Source organism: Mustelus asterias, chromosome 14 (assembly GCF_964213995.1).
Source record: "Mustelus asterias chromosome 14, sMusAst1.hap1.1, whole genome shotgun sequence".
In the NCBI taxonomy this organism is placed as follows: domain Eukaryota; kingdom Metazoa; phylum Chordata; class Chondrichthyes; order Carcharhiniformes; family Triakidae; genus Mustelus; species Mustelus asterias.
This window is the reverse complement of record NC_135814.1, coordinates 53958097-53975766: the sequence shown is the minus strand read 5'-3', so window position 1 is coordinate 53975766 and position 17670 is coordinate 53958097. Positions and strand designations below refer to the sequence as shown.

The window sequence follows — 17670 nt, the reverse complement described above, 5'->3', positions numbered from 1 at the left end:
GTAAGATATTATTTTTGTTAATTTTACGCCTCATGGATACTCTTCTTTATTGCATTAAAGATCTGACACAGAAGCAACTTATTGCATTAACTTCACCATCTTAACAGCAACCACTTCACAGAGTAACTTGTTGATTTCATAATGTTGGAGATGAGTTTGAGGATAGAAACGGAGATAGTGAATGATAATGTACCGAGTGAGAAATTAACGGAGCTTGGTCGTAATGTAAACATGTTGCAGATGGTACAATAATCTGATCTAGAAAGAAACTGGAACCAATCTGATATTTTTAATGACCTATATTGAAATAGACTCCAGGAGAAACCTATCCGGAGGCTTTCCTTTGCTCAAAACTGAATTAGAAGGGGGGGGGGGGGGGGGGGGGAATAATACAATGGATAAATAATATAATGGTAAAGCTAGCAAACGGCCCAACTGTTACAACTGTGTTACTGTTCCATCATTGTAAGGACTAATATAAACATGCAATTTACAACAAAATTAAAGCATGTGAGCTATAATATAGAATTGAAAAGTTTGTTGAACGCTGTACTCACTTAAAAGGTATTTACTGTAGTTATTAACAAGATATCGCTTGTGAGGCAGCGAAACTGCATCTACCACTGAAGTGAAACGGTGAAAGAGCACGCGTACTATGCAGCAGTTAGTGATTCATTTGATTAAATGCCAGTCTCAAGAGCTCTGATAAACAGCTGAAGGCGGCTCCTATTAGCATAACTCTGATACTTAATTTTCATACGCATAATTAGCCATATATTTAACACCAATTGCAACATCCAATCCTTTCATCGTTAAACAAGTGAGCCTAAACCATAGCAGAGAGATGCCTGTATGCGGGGCAGCAGATTAAAAATATCATGCAGCATATCGGTAATGTACGGAGGTTTTTGTATGCCACATGCGACCCGAGAATGATATGAAATATCTAGAAAAGCATACTTCAATGTGGGAGATTAATTGCACTGTTTTGTTTGAAGGGTGAATAAAAGGTACTTAAAATGCATTTTCGGGTTTAAATACTTCACATACAGCGATAAACGGTGTAATTTGAATCCTGATGAGACGCTGGCGGCCAGTAAGTGTAAGGCATGGCTGATGTAATACAAATGCATACATCTGGAATAAAGAGTATTAAAAGCTTAAGTGATTTTTAACGCTCAGATATTTTTCAATGATAAAATGTCGATTTTTAACATGCGTCGAACACTTCCGAAGTTCTGGGCTTTTTTTTTCCATAATCCATTCTCCTCGATTTCCCTCCTTTCCGATGGGAGAATCGGATTATGTTTTGGGTTTTCACCTAGTTAGACAGTGGCTGATTACACTCTGTTTATATATAATCTAACGGTAGTCATTCCATAATATTTAACTTAACAACGCCGATCCACGAAACGATAGCAAAAGGTATTTAACTTCTCAAGGCATGTACAATTAATAACATAAAACATGCGAGGAGCGAGTTCTTAGGAATTGCTGAATTCCCAGTAAAAATGTGCTTCCACCAATTCAGCAAATAACCCGGTTACATTTATATTTCTGCAACGCGAGCTGAGATGCACGCACACCCGTAATTATCGATGAGGCATTTTGGTTCTACAATTATAATTGGAAATCATAACTAGAAGCCGTCTTTATAAAAGTACAGAATTCGGAGGAAATGCATGTTTCCGTCTGATTAATTAAAATAAAACCTTTTAGCATTTTGTTAAGAAGGTCGTGGAGAGAAATAACACAACTTCTCAGTAACCCTCAAGTCATTGCCTTGCTGTTGTTCAACTGTTTCAGAAGGTTCTGTGAATTCAGATTTTTTTTTTTACTGTCCCGCTGTTATTAAATTTTCCCCACAGGATCAGCAAGTGAAAACTCTTTCTCGTACCAACCCATTGCTTCACCTAACGTCACCACCGCAGTAAAACAACTGAAGAATTGACCGTGAAAATTTATATGTCAGCTGCAGAATAATGCCCGGCCCTGAATGAAATATTTAATTACAATCAACTGTTTAGGTCTATTCTGTCTTTTGAGTAAGTCTGTCCTTGGCCAAGCCAATTAAGCACTAAAATTGCGGCTCCACAAATTGATATGCATATTTATTCATGTGTTAGGTTCATAAAAATATTTGTACTGCAGGCATGTTCAACATCTCTCGCTGCCAATGAAGCTTATTAGTGTGTGTTTTGTTTACAGAAACGAGAGACGTGCAAAAGATATCCATTTAAGAGTCTACAGGCCAAAAAAATCATATATTTCCCAAACTTATGCTTTAGCTGCAGAAGTATCATATTTTTATGAGCTTTGAACCAAGTTTCTAATCTTAAGAGGAAGTCTAGTTAAACCACGTGTAATATTCAATTAAAACATTTCATTTCAAATATATTTGATTCAACAAATGTTTCAGCAATGTTACATTAAACTAATCTTAATATTATTTAAGATATAGCAAATTGCTCAATTTTAGAAGCATATTGTATATTTAATTGAATTACAACTCATACAACTATTCACTTCGAACAAAAAGAACGAAGGAGGGGAAAAAGATCAAGTGATCTCGATAATAGCTAGAATCTGATTGCATTTCTCTGAGTGAAGAATTCAATACAAATATACTTTCCGAGTGGGATCGCGGAGACCTGTCTGTGAATCCATCGGCAGCTAAAACAGAAAGATTTCAGCACCTGTTTCGGGTCAAACTTATACCACGAACAGTTCAGTTGTCGATTTGGTTCAATTCCTCTAATATTTAAAATGAACAGAGACGTTTTTATCTAAAGATCTTGTAAACAGGCAGAATTAATCTGCTCTGAAATTCACTCGGGGCTAACGTGACAATCTTACTTAATTCTTCCGACGTGTGTGTGATTGTGTCCAGATGCCACACGAATTCCAACAGCACCGAGACCTATTTTCCCCAAGTTTTTTAAAACGGAGAAAAATCTACAGCGCAACAAATCCATACATTCGAATATGTATTGATCCATCATCGTCGTTTTGGGTTTCTCATTCCGTGTGAAAACTGACCGATTCAAGTCTGACCACAATTGTTTGCAAAGTCACTTGTAAAACGAGGGCTGTTAATCACAGTGCTGCTTTAATGGCATCAAAAGTATGTTCAATACAGGATCCGCGTGCAATATTTTAACTTGTTTGCATAAGCACATGCGTTCCAAAGAAAACTGCCAGTCCAACTTGGGAATAACTATATTTCTTATAAAACTATAATTAACAACACAACACCATGTTACGTATGATCTTTATCAGTCAGCGTGTTTAAAAACACCTACACGTAAGCTATGACTATCCTCATGTGCGTTACCATAATTAATGAGTTAATTACATGCACAATTAAAGTGACAAATCTCGTTTCTGCATATCTATGCTTTTACGACATTCACCCCAGTCATAAAAAGGTTTCATATTAAGAACCAGGGTCCAGTAGGAAAGATGAAAACATTCTTTGGTTTGATCAACTTGATTTGTTCCTCCCGATACATAAAAACTTACAGCAATCAGAATTGAAAACAAAATGGTGTAAACTTTCAACAATTTTAACCCGTGAGAGAGAACATGTAAACAAATTGAGACCCTGTATATGTGACGAGGGAACCCAGCCAGATAATTCTAGGTAATCGATTATTATTTTCTTGCTGGGTCTGGTTGCAGTTCTGTTTGTCTTTTCGTCCTTTCCAGTTTAATGCTGGAACTTTCACAAACACTTAAATCTTTTCATATGAAAGCTTTCCCTCTCGCAGTGACCATTTATTTTACTTGTTACAGTCTTACTATAAATAATACTGTGCGTTTTTTCAGCTTTGTTTGCAACCTATTTTCATTACATATGATTTTACAAAATTAAACGCGCAATACATATACAATGTGATGCATTAGATATTACATAGATGCCCTTTACAGGTTTACAATATGTTCCGATAGGACAGGCTGGTTTTACAACAGGCTAATGCCAGTATGTCGCAACAGGGCTCGGTGACAAGATTTACCTTCATCTAGGAAATAAAAGAGAAGCCAGTGTCCGCTGGCTGAGCAAAATAGGAACAAGTGGTTACCAAATGTCAGCTCCAGATACATCAATGAAGTCTTTAAATGATTCTAGATTGCATATTAATTTAGAAATATAACTAAGGTAGAAAATTTCAACAGTCATGGTTAAGGCATGAACGACCCCTCACTTTCAGTAGTTGATTCAGTTTTTGTGCACTTTTACAAACTCCCCCCCCCCAGAAAATTGGATAAATAAACTAAGTAATCCATGACTTTATCTCGAATGAGAAAATGTACTTTCAGATTCTAAAGGAGTTGGCAATGATCCTACATTTACCGAGAACGTGTCGACCCTACTATCGGGAGGAATAGTCAAGCCCGATAGATAACTGGGGGAGTTACACTGATTAATCTATTTCATTACAAAATGTAACACATGGCGATGATATTATAAAAAATACAGTTTCGCATTTTAATTTATCCAATCACATAGCTTTTGATACCTGTCGTCTGCGTATTCATAACTAATTATATCACAGTTCATCGCTAATCAATGTTTTAATGGACAATTTGAAAGCCTAACGATTTCTCCTGCCCTTTCTCTGTAATGTATAGGCTGAAAACCCACCAGTTTGAATGGGACAAACAATTCCTGTCGTCATCAGCTTAATTACAGATTTCCCAATGCTCAGAACAATAGTGAAAATTATCTGTGCAACTGGAAAACCGCACCAATTTACAAACATGGTTGGCGCGTTAAAAGTGACATGTACTGTCTGGAAACAGGGGGAGCTTAAATTAATTCTATTAATTATTACGATTATCTGATGACTATTATACCACACGTTTGACCACCATATATCGACACAAACTTTTCAACCAGTCAGTCCCGGGGCCATTGAACACCGACATCCATCATGTTTATCAACAATGGGTTAAAGATATTCTAAGTAGATTAAACGCTCTTTCTTTAGACTCGGCAGTTTATAGCAATTCACATTTTAGTTGGTAATGATTTGTTGTCGAAATAGTTAATTCCACGTGGATATAACAAATGGTTAATAATGTGTTTCGCAATCTGTAAATAGAAGCAGGGTTAAAGTTGCCATTCGCAGCGTTTTTTATTGGTTTGTCTATTGGGTATAAAGATGTCGCCTTTCAGCGGCTGCCTTCCGCTTATATTGGTAAAAGTCAAATTCAACTCAGTCCTTCATTTAAACGTCCGCAGAAGTTGCACCTTTTTTAAAAAACAGGTTTTAAACTCAATCTACAATAGGCGGCGATGCAACACCCTGTCGATAGTTCAAACTGTTTCATACTGTTCCTTCAGACCCATCAGCAAGCGAATGGGAGCCGGTCCATCTCCACACATATGTAATATATACACAAGCTCGATGGAGCATTTCCCATTTCTCGACCAGCTGCAATTCTGGCACCAAATGCGCATAACACATCATTATTTTCATAACATTTATTAAGACCTCGCAGTAAACACGGTATGTCAGAAACGCTCTAAATGGAAGAAGTAGCCAATTCCAAATGCGACAAATTTCCTTCAGTCAATTTCGACCGTACTCCAATGAACAGTGTCCATCAGCAGCGTTAACAACTGAGCGGTCTTGAAACACACTCTGGATAGAAAGTCTATTTAATGCGGTGTCTGCAGCGAGTCCCCGGTTTTCCTGTTTACCCTTGATCTTCCTCTGGCAACTTGGTTAGGATTTCTGCTCCTTTCGATGTAATTGCAATAGTATGTTCGAACTGCGCGGATCTGAAAAGAACATAATTTAATATATAAAAATGCACCACTTGGGGAATAATGCAGCAAATATATTGAGAAGACGATTAATGGTAGGAAATATTGGTAGGATAAAACATAATTCCTAAAAATAAAACAAACTACAAAGTAATTATCAGCACCGAAGGTTATCAGCAGATACTGCCGTCCACCCGTCCTGTAAAATTCTGAATTCTGTGGATCCCTCCATGAGAATTGGTTCTAGAATTAAAATGAAACATACAGGAGAGTTAGACATCTGTCACAGGAAATGGCCACAGATGCCAAATGCATTTTCTTTCATGATTACTTAAGCAGCATAACAAAGTAAAAATGTAGCTGGAAGGTTAAAAGATAACATTAGTGGTAAATTTGGAGATTTTAAAATAGTATCCCTGGAAAGTAGGACTGAAAGATTTTTTTTTAAAGTGTAAAGTTAAAATAAATGTGAGCAAGAACTTATTTTCTACGACCCGATAAATGTTTTGTATAATCTGCAAATCAGGGTTTCAGAGACAAAGTATTGGGGTTGTTCAAAATACATTATACAAATTGTTTTATATTCATTGAATAGTTTATTAAAAGATTTAGAACCAATTTCAAAACTTTACACCAATGTTGTGGTTACATAAATCAATGTAAAGTAGTTCTCTTAGCTGCCTTTATGTCAGAATGTTGACTCTATTTCATGTTGTGTCAACCACATTATAATGGTTAATGGTGATATACTGCAGTATTGTGGTCTTAGCTCAGCCAAACCAGTTAAACTGCCAGGCATCAATGTTTAAAATATAGTTGGTTGCTTGTATGGAAAAGGAACAGGAAAAGGCTATTCAGCCCCTTAAGCCTGTTCTGCCATTCAATTAGGAAACTATATCTACCTGCCATGGTTCTTAACCCTTAATATACTCAGTGAACAAAAATCTATTTGCCTCGACTGTGCTTTGGAGGAAAGAGTTCAGATTTCCACATCACCCTTGAACTGCCCAGCTCTAATTTTAAGTTATGTCTCCTTGTTTTGGACTTCTCCACCAGAGGAAATGGTTTCTATCTACCCTATCAACTCCTTTGATCATCTTAATCACCCCAATTAGATCACCCCTTATTCTCCTGTACTCAACGGATGAGCTTCAATGGATTAAAAGGTTTTTCTCATCCTTCACTTATGATCTTCTGAAAAATTTTACTAATGACATATAAACATTGCTATTTTTCAATAAAGTGAATGAAAGCAGTGGGAAAAAATATTAAACTACACACTAAAGTCTACAGGGCATGGTAATCACAAACTCCAAGTATTTTATTCCACAAAAATACACTGACAAAATAAAACTGATTTACTTCATAATATTTATCAGCAAATGAACTTTTAACAAATGTAAAATAAAATGCAATTGAAAAAAAAATCAAGATTAAGTAATATTAAGGCAGAAAAAACCCCTCACACAACTTGAGGTAATTTAATCCAAATAGAGTTGTAGTTTAAATGGACTTATTTCCTCAGAAAAAAAGTGCAATTTTGCTTTTCTAGATTCCTGCACCAACTGGTTATTGGCAATGCAATTTATGCAGTGACAGTTATCAGGTAGAGTGATGACAATATTTACCTATTGTAAACGTCATTCCCTCTTCCATCACCAGGTCATTGGTATTAGCTGTTATAATGGCAGAAACAAAGTTTGTTGAGTTACTTACACTGCTTATCTGAGAAGCACATCAAGCCTAACAACTCAACATGACATAGACTGCTGAAAGTTCTTCATGCATTACAGTGCAGTTATCTCAATGTCTATCTACACCTGCTGCTAAGTGGATCAAAACCTTTAATGAAAATTAAGGTTTATACAGGTAAATTTGCACTCAGTTGTGTGTGATTTAATACATTCACTGTATGTGACAATAATAAATCAAATCAAAAACATTTAATCTCCCATAACCTGAAATAACTGCAATGCTTAGTTTTCAAATAAACAATTCAAAGGTTCATTTTTTGTTTGTTATACAAAGCATCCCAGGACAAAGTACACAAGTCCCAGTAATAAGACATACATGTCAAAAACTCAACTTTATTAATAGAAAATAGTAGATTATAGGGGATGCTGTATTCACATAGGATAAATTAACTATTGCTTTTCCTCTCATCCTTTCCACTAACGAAATAACATTAGTTGTAATTTTAAGCAATTGCACTTTAAAACTTTCTCATATAAGCCACATAGAACCCTTTGTTTTGGCTCATGCTTTTTGTCTAATTTGCATTCAACATAAACTAAATGGCTTCACTTCAGCAAATATGTTCCTATTTGGAAAATAACTGGATTGTTTTAAGGAAGTAGATGGTAAAGTCTATATTTCACAAACATCGACTTTTTTTTAGAGCCAGGGCAATAATTCTAAAAGCAGGCCCAAATAAACCAGCAGATGATAGGTTGGTTTTAGTAATTATGCACTCCTTTTCATAGGGAGAGCATCAAATCCAAACGCACAAACCCAATTTTAATAATTAAATGCTATAAACACTCATCCATAAATATTTTTGTTAAAAGATCTAAAGCAAATTTTAAAATTACACTGATTCTACTGTTCAACGTATTGTAAAAGAACCAGAAGGGGAATGAGGAGAAATTCCTTTACATAGCAATTTATAATCTGGGGTGTACTGTCTGAAGTGGTGGTGGAAGCAGATTCAGTAGTGTTCAAAACTTAATTAAATATACTTCAAAAGGATAAAGTTACAGGGCTATGGGGAAAGAGCAGAGGAGTAGGACTAATTTGGCAGCTCTTATAAAGAGTTGGGTCAGGGCTGATGGGACAAATGGCCTCCTCCTCTGCTGTAAGAATCTATATAGATCAATGTGAAGCAGTTCTCTCAGCTAGCCTTACATCAGAAAGTTTACTCAATTTCATGTTGCGTTAGATGCATTGTGCTCACTGCACTCTGTCTACTGGTTTCCAGCTTGGCCAACCAGATAAACTGCTAGGGATCACTGTGCAGGTACAGTAGCAGTGGAAATCATAAACATCACCTAGCTGACAGCTGAGCAGGTATAGGCTTTTCTGAAATGTACCAAAAAACATTTATCTTTTACAGGACGAAAAGCTCCCCAGTTTGAGTTAGGTGATATGACCTGGGAGGTTGGTAAGGTCAATACAGTTGGGTGCCACTTGTCCACAAGTTAAGGAGGGATCTTCTAGCTTATATTCTGAAGCAAAATCAGTCAGGGTTCCTGCACCTGGTAACTGCCAACTAGCTCATGCTTGGAGTGATTGTGTGCAGGCTTCACTTGAAAGCTCACCAAGCTAAACTTCAACCCCTCCACATTAAACAGCCTGCCAAAATTAGAACACATTTGAGTAAGTGGGTGAGGTAATGAAAGGCATCCAAAGAACGGTGTCCCAGCAAAGAGTTAATTCTTTTAGGAAAGAAGAAGGGAGCAGAAAATTATCTGGAAAGTAAAAAGACACATAACATGCAAGCCAATGAAAAGAAAAAAAAGGATCAATAACAATTACAATAACGAGTTTCCAAATTCCTCTGGCTTTGTCTGGAAGAATAACAAACACCGACATAAATCAGCAGAGGAGTTTTCATCCAGAATGTCATCTCTTCTTGGCCTTTTGGCTAAGATCAAGCATAGCTTTAAGCAGGAGATGAAGTCTAATGCCTGTTCTTGTCAGCTTGGATCCAGTATGTCTTTTTTGTGGGGACCATGAATTGGATTTAATTTGAATTTGAATTGGTTTTTGGAGCAAATAAGCAAGCAGATGGATTAAGGCAGTGGTTCCCAAAGGGTGCGGCGCACCACACTGGTGCGGCGAGAGAGGATGGCAAGTGTGGCGGGAATATTCAAGGACAATCAAAGAAACACTTAAACATGGATAGATATTTTTCCAAAGTGAGAGCTAGAGCATCAAGTGATGCTGAGGACGATGTCCCATGATCATATTATAAAGTAGTTGTGTTCTATGTTATGAATCAAGCACTGCTAGGAGTTTTTTTTTGTTTTTGAATGTATTTCTTATCAATAAAAAATTCGGTGTGGCGCGAGCAAATTTTTATTCCGAAAGTGCAGCCCAGTGAAAAAAGTTTGGGAACCACTGGATTAAGGGCTTGCAATGTCCACTATGCGCATTGGCATTGTAATTCTGAGAACATAGAACATAACAGCGCAGTACAGGCCCTTCGGCCTTCGATGTTGCGCCGACCAGTGAAACCAATCTAAAGCCCCTCTAATCTACACTATTCCAATATCATCCATATGTTTATCCAATAACCATTTGAATGCTCTTAATGTTGACGAGTCCACTACTGCTGCAGGCAGGGCATTCCATGCCCTTACTACTCTCTGAGTGAAGAATCTACCTCTAACATCTGTCCTATATCTCTCACCCCTCAATTTAAAGCTATGTCCCCTCGTGTTAGCCATCACCATCCGAGGAAAAAGGCTCTCACTATCCACCCTATCTAATCCTCTGATCATCTTGTATGCCTCTATTAAGTCACCTCTTAACCTTCTCTCTAACGAAAACAATCTCAAGTCCCTCAGCCTTTCCTCATACAATCTTCCCACCATACCAAGCAACATCCGGGTAAATCTCCTCTGCACCCTTTCCAACGCTTCCACATCTTTCCTATAATGCGGAAAGGAATAATTTTTTTTTTTTTAAAGTAATTTATTTTGTACATTCATTGACAAAAATTCCTGTCCTGATGAGCAACTTTTCCGTGGTGCTAGCTCCACACTATTAACACCTAATATCAGATGCTGGCCTTTTCAGACCAACTATAGTGTGTTGAAATTCGACTTTTGGTAGCACTTTTAGTTTTCTGCAACAGGAAGTTTTAATCTGGTGCTATTGGTTCTCAGCCAGGCTGGGGACGGGGTGGGGGTACAATTATGCATCTGCCAACAGCAACATTGTTTTCATGTCAATGCACCCAAATGTCACCCACATGCCACCTATTATTGCACTCCACAAGTCTGACACATCTGGGAGTAATGTCAGAGTGGACAGAAGTAGTGAATGTGGTGTGTCAATGACAGGCGTTTCTAGTTTACATTAACAACCTAGATACAGGAGCTCAACACAAACTCATAAAATATCAAACAAAGAAAGGAAACAGTTAAATCCCAAATAGTTAGCCAAGGGCATACACAATGAGTTACGTAAACACCACGTAACTGCACAGTAGCAGATCAAATGCAATGCAAATAAGTATAAAATATCTTACACTAAGAAAATGAGGAACATCTCCACTCAATAAATAGTAATGAAATAGCTACAAGAATCATACATACATATGAATTAGGAGCACGAGTAGGCCATTCGGCCCCTCAAGCCAGCTCTGCTGATTTGATTGTGGCTTCTACTTTTCTGTCTGCCCCTTATACCCTTTGACTCCCTTGTCAATCGAGAACCTATCTAACTCAGCCTTAAAAATATTCAATGATCCTGCCTCCACTGCTCTCTGGGTAAGAAACATTGAAATGACTCTCGGGTTGGTTAAGTAGATTTCACAATTAGTCATTTCACTGCAGTAATTAACATAAAAAGCAGAATGATGAATTGTATTGCCAAATCTGTAGAGTTTAAGTTGGAGGATGTCATACTAAATTGTACAATGCTCTGGTCTGAACATACCCTGACTACAATTTTGGTCATGAAAATACAAAGGAGGCATTCAAGCCCTCAAAGTGGTGCAGAAAAGAGTCATGAGGTTGCTCCCCAGTGTCAGATTATCAGTTAAGAGAAAAGACTGGAGGAATTTAGGCTTTTAATCCTTGAAAGGTGGTGATTAAGAAGGGATCTCACTAAAATACATGATAGTGAATGGTATAGAAAAGCTAAATATGGAACATCACTTCATTAAACTATGAAAGGAGATCAAACTGGTAAAATGCAAATTTAAGACTGATGCTTGGAAGTTCTTCATGTGCAGATCAATAAATACAGGACAGGACTGGACAAAATTGAGGAAGAAAATCTGGAATCACAGGAATAACTGAAAGAGACTGTAAATTTGGTCTGAATGGAGGAGCTAAGTTATTCTGAATCTGTACCTATTTTGTGACATAGGACATAGATTAATAAAATAGAAACCTCATGTAATGCACCAAAACACAAAAGTCTGGACATTACTCTAAGCAGTTACCTTGTGAACTCTCAACTTCTTGGATTATAAGGCAGCTAACAAAACATGTATTCATCGTAAGACAGAGTGGGTCGGGCCAACATGGTTTACGAGTGCCAATTTGCAATTTAGCAATGTTATACTCGAAAATTGGCACAAGTGTGAATTTGGCACTGCACTTATAGTGAAATCAGCATAAACATTTTAAAATTAAAACAGACATCACCATTAGCTTCTATAGCAATCAGAAAGCAGAAACATCTGATCTATTAATATGTCCAAGTCGTCTGGATCATTTGAGATTACCTCAACAGCTTGATGTAAAAAAGCAGGAAATAATTCTGGGAGTTTTACAAGCTAGGTCATTAAAGCTGTTGGTTCAATGTTCATGGTCAAGAAAGCAAATAAGCTTTTGAGGTTCAAAGCTAAGGTGTGATTTATGTCAAAAGAGTGATGTTGAAGTTATAGCTGGCCTTGATGAAGTTCTGTCTACAATACTGAGTATAGTCTTGGCCTCCATAATAAATAGAACTACTGGAAGCAATCCAGAGGAAATAACAAGGCTGATTCCAGAACTAAGAGGGTTGAATTATGAGAAATGATTTTCCATTCTGGACCTTTACATTTAGGAGAGAAAAATGCTCACAATAAGGTGTTTCTTTTTAAAATTGTCAAAGGTATACAGGTTTGGATTTAAGAAAGTTCTTTTAGCCATAAAATTATGGGACTTAAGGAAACACTGAAAATAAAAGGTCAAAGAAAAATACAAACGTCCAGATTGTGCTGGGCATTGGAAGGGACTGTTGACAATGAACTATCAGCTTTTGCCATTATTACCTCTTTGAAACTGAGTGCAACTTCAGAATCTGCTCTGCCAAAGGCTGCACTGCAGCACTTCCAGCCTCCAGAACCAGCAATCATTGAAACCAGCAGGAACATCAACTTTCTCACTCCCCCATTACTGTTAGAAATCCCACTAATGTTACCCAGTTAAATCAGATGTAACTGTTTTTAATGGTGATGTCAATAATAAAATTTAATGAACAACAAAATTGACACTGAAAAAATAATTTTATAATCGTGGAGTGCTGTTAAACAATTAATAAGCAGATTTTTAAACCTAATTTTCTTACATAATTTTTTCAAGGTGGTCTTTCAGGATACTTAGCTTCTAACGTTGCCTCATATGACTGCCCAATCTTTAATTTGTGTCCATTTTTAAAAGTGATTTATTTTACTGGTGTTTGTTTCCTGGTTGTGTATCTGTGAAAATCCTTTAATGTGACGAGTTGCTTCGACAACTTAATGACATCACTCCAGTTCTGCAGTGGGAATTTCCCCAGTAATTAATGTTGCAATCCAATTGCAGTACCACCACACGATGACAGAGGTGAAATTCTCACCAGAGAGATCGCTAGGTCTCTCAGTAGGCCAGCTTCAGCAGCAAGTGCTCTTGCTTTGCTGTCAACTGCAAATTCAAAGTTCTGGCAATTGATTACCGGTGGTAATGATTGAAAAAAAAAACCATGGCAGGTTTTTAGAAAAAGAAACAGATGAGTTCTTGTTAGTACAGGATTATTAGTTCTAGAATCATAGTTAAGTTTGGATTGGAAGGCTAGATGGACAAATGGTCTTCTTACTTGCATGTCTGGATGACTTTTTGCAGTAGTAGAGGTCATATCATAGTTCATTTTGCAAAAGGCAAACAAGATATAGAATGGAACTCTTCCTACCCTATCAATAATAAGATGAGAAAAATACACATCCAGCTTTTGTGCAGAACTCCATATAAGAGATAAAAACACAGAATCTGAAAATACATAGGAACTATGTACGTATCCAAAAAGAGGGAAGATAAGTTAATGTTCTGTTTAGAGATTCTCCTTAAGCTAAAAAAAGAATCTCATTCATATAATGAGAAAGGCTGTAACAGTATTCAAGGTCCTAAATAAACTGAGGTCTACTTGGTTAAGAGAGCTGCTGGCTTTTTACATCTATACACCATTATTCTCTGCAATGTTAGCTACATGGCAGCAACAGATCTTCCATCTCCAGGGTGCAGATGTAATATTGTTCTCCAGCAAAGTAATTAGAAGTTTGAGTAAAATGCCAGGTGCTGCTGAATCACATTTTTCATGCTGAGTGTTTTGCAGTGGTTGGGCTGTTAAACATGTCCTCATCAGGAGGTGACAGGAGGATTTGTGGGGGAGGGCTTCTATTAAATTTGTCTTGAAAACAAATTACCTTTTACAATACAAGTCTGAGATTGCCAAAACTGTGCATTTTGCATTTTACAAAGACATTTAAGTAAACAGATTTCACCTGCCCCTGCTGCATGCATGTGCTGGCTTTCCCAATAACATCTACCATGAATTATAGTTGCTGGCTTGCTGTGTGTAAACACATTGTAATTTGTATCAGAAGATTTCAATTTGCGTCAGCAGGATGCAAATTCATTCCACACCAATCATAGAAACAATGTTCAAGTAAAGATTTGCTCATACCAATTCAAGACTTTGCTAAATAATTTCTTTTCTCCGAACCTTATGCAAATATATTTTATTCTACATTGTTTAATCGTCCACAAATGTGATTCAGGTTATTTGACCAATGTTATTATCTGGTTCACAAAGCAGCATAGGGTGGCTAAATATTAATCTGAAGAAAGTAACAAGACAAGAGTAGCCCATTATTGTATTTATGACTTAAACCTGTAGTTATTTTGTGCAATCTCCCTTTATGTTTGTTACTTGTAAAATTTGGGTAATAGACAAAATTTGCATTCACCAAAGTATTTTCAGAGGGTAGGAATTTTGTGCAGTGAATTGCATTATAAGTTTTTGAATGAGTAAAATTTAAAAACACAGGAATTGTATTTAGTGAGTAGAATGTAAGATGGGTAGTTGTGAACATTCTATATAATGAAAGTTTTTGCAGCTAGCACATGCCTGACTGGCCCACAGGCTGCAAAGCATGCTGATTTGTTGCTTTCTAATAAATGCGAAATTTGAGTTTCATAAAAGTTTTAACTGAGAAAATGGATTAATCACATTCATGAAAACAATTTTCAGAATAGGCAAACTGCTTCTCCAGTTGCTCTCCGATACATATAAACATAATAAGGATATTAATAGTTAAAATTTTTTAAAAACTCGCAATACTTCCAATTTTCTTCAATTCACCATTGACAAACATATCTTCAGTTGAATTGCCCTAAACTCTGGAATTCCACCCCCCCCCATTCTCCGTCTCTCTCCTCCTTTAAAACGCTCCTTAAGACCTCTTTGATCAAGCCTTTGGGCATGTGTCATAATATTGCTGTATGTAGCCAGATTTCAAATTTTGTTTGATAATTGCTCCCGTGAAGTGCCTCAGGATTTGTTTTACTTCATTAAAGGCGCTATATAAATATTAAGTTGCTGTTATAAATATACACATTTAATTTTTTAATATTTCCAATAATTTTCCCTTTCTCAGACTGTCAACCTTTCCTCTGTTGAGGAACAGAAGTGGTTGTGAGACCTCTGATTATAAGAACTTTGAGTTGAGTTTGGGTTCTGGTGCATTCATGAGTGCACTGACTGAGGGTTCAGTACTCAGCTTATCTCTCAATAGTAATTGCAATGACCGTCATAGTGTTTTTCTTCATTTCTCTTCTTTGACTGTACAGGCAGAGTCTCAAAGTTTAGTACTCCTTAGTGCTGTTTTTTCTTTCACCCTGCTTGGTATATCCATGTATTCAGACTTTTCCAAACTGAACAACCTGCCTCTCAAAAAAGATGATTAGCAAATTCAAAATGCAAATATCACGCCCAATTTGTGAAATTGTTCCTTTCATGAAATGGGCACTGGTCAAAATGATTTCATGAACTGGGCAAATGCATGGCACAGATAATGAAATAGGCATTTTCAAAGTTGTTCAATAACATAACAGTGTGAACACTGTAAATTTGGGAAAGTAAGCTTGTCTACAAAGGCACAAATGCTGGTTGGTGGAAGGTGTAAAATTTAATACAAGTCTCAAAAGGACCAGTTCACATCTGCTTATTTGACTTGAAAACAGGCGATGGGAGATGTGGAATTCCATGCTGGAACTGAAAATAACATGGTATAGACTTTGTTGTACCCAGACGGGAATGTGATGGCATTCACATCTCTTGGCAAGTAACACTTAACAGTTCACTGGTGACAAGTTCATCTCTCCTTTGTTGTACCCAGATGGAAATATGATGGCATTCACACCTTTTGAAGAACCAGTATACAAGCACAGAAATCTTGGCTATCTAACATAACCCCTGAAAACACCGAAGATGGATGATGTATTGAAAGCTGTGATGTTTTGTTGTCTGCTGAATATGAACAGAAGGTCATTGCTGTCCTCAAATGTGGGAAAACTGGACAGAAACTCTCAAGAGATGAATATCATATTCTGAAAACATTTGTGCTTACATTTCTAGGTGATGTGGGTGAGATTATCAAGAGCAATGGTAAGTGCATGGCTGTGAAGGAAGCAGTCCTATACATCATGCAACAAGCTCGAATTAAAATTGGCCATGGTGGTGAAAAAACTCGAGGAACTTTCGGAAAAGTGTGCAAGCATCCCACAGTCTCTAATAAGAGCACATCAGCAATGAGACCTTTGTCTGTCAACAACTTGAATGAATGTGAACAAATAGACCTAGTTGATATACAGACTATGAAGGGCAGAAATTATCATTTCATACTGCACTACTTGACCAAGTTCCACATCATTCACCCTCTGAAATCCAAGACAGCAGCTGAGGTTGCCTACGAGCTGCTTTGCATATTTCTAAATATTGGAGCTTCATATTTTCTTCAGTCACTTAACAGAAGAGAGTTCACGGCACAGGTCATCTACGAACTGACAACACTTTGGAAAGAACTGGTATTGGTCAACAGGTATCCCAGACACCCTCAGAGTCAAGGCTCTGTGGAACATAGTGAACGGTGACATGAAGCTGAAACTAATGGCCTGGATGCCTGACAACAACTGTGATCAGTGGAGTTACGGTGTCCATTTTGTTTAGTAGGCAATGAACAGCAATAACCAGGAAGCTATAAAAAATGGTTCCTTATCAAGCACTCACTGGAAACAAATCATGGTGCAGCCTCAGATCAAAGTTGCCAGATGAGTTCCCCGACAGAATCTTCACAGTCACTGAAGAACAACAACTGGAAAGACTTTTTGAGGAGAACATGGAAAATCTTGATCTTGAACTAGCCCCAGGACCATCCACTATAGATGACCTTGAGTTGGCCCCATGGGCCACCCAACAATGATCACCCTGAGCCAGCCCCTGATCCTTCAATATGAACAATCCTGAGACATTCCCAAGACCATCCTCCATTATTGACACTTAGCAGGCCTCTGAATCATCCACTACTGATGAAGAACTTCATCCTGCCAATTAATACCAGGGCACGGCACAGCAAGCCAAGCAATGGTGACATGCAACACAAGATTACGTCAGGTTGCAGGTGTTGGAGACAATTCGGCTGTCCCAGTGTCAGCATTTGACCTCAGCAAAGGTGACCCACCAAATGTTATAGGTATGGTGCTGGTAGCAGATAGGACTGGTTACACCATTGGAATAGATAGGGGGATTGTAAAAGGTAAACGTGCCAGGAATCAGTTTGAATCGTGCAGTAAGTGGACTGAGTGCAGAAGACATTCTACCAGAACAACTCAACCTTTGCGAAATTGTACATGCCCAAAGTGTTT

At 37.4% G+C, this 17670-nt stretch overlaps 1 protein-coding gene across 1 annotated transcript in view; it reads right to left on the bottom strand.

The window, feature by feature from the left end:
- Positions 1–3079: 3079 nt before the first annotated feature.
- metap1d (methionyl aminopeptidase type 1D (mitochondrial)) overlaps positions 3080–17670 on the bottom strand; it is a 105231-nt gene continuing 90640 nt past the window's right edge. The window contains exons 8-10 of the mRNA XM_078228402.1: positions 7402–7449; positions 5938–6016; positions 3080–5788 (exon numbers count right to left, since the gene is read on the bottom strand). Coding sequence (XP_078084528.1) covers positions 5704–5788; positions 5938–6016; positions 7402–7449 — 212 coding nt within the window. The 3' untranslated portion in view covers positions 3080–5703. The remainder of the gene's footprint in view (positions 5789–5937; positions 6017–7401; positions 7450–17670) is intronic.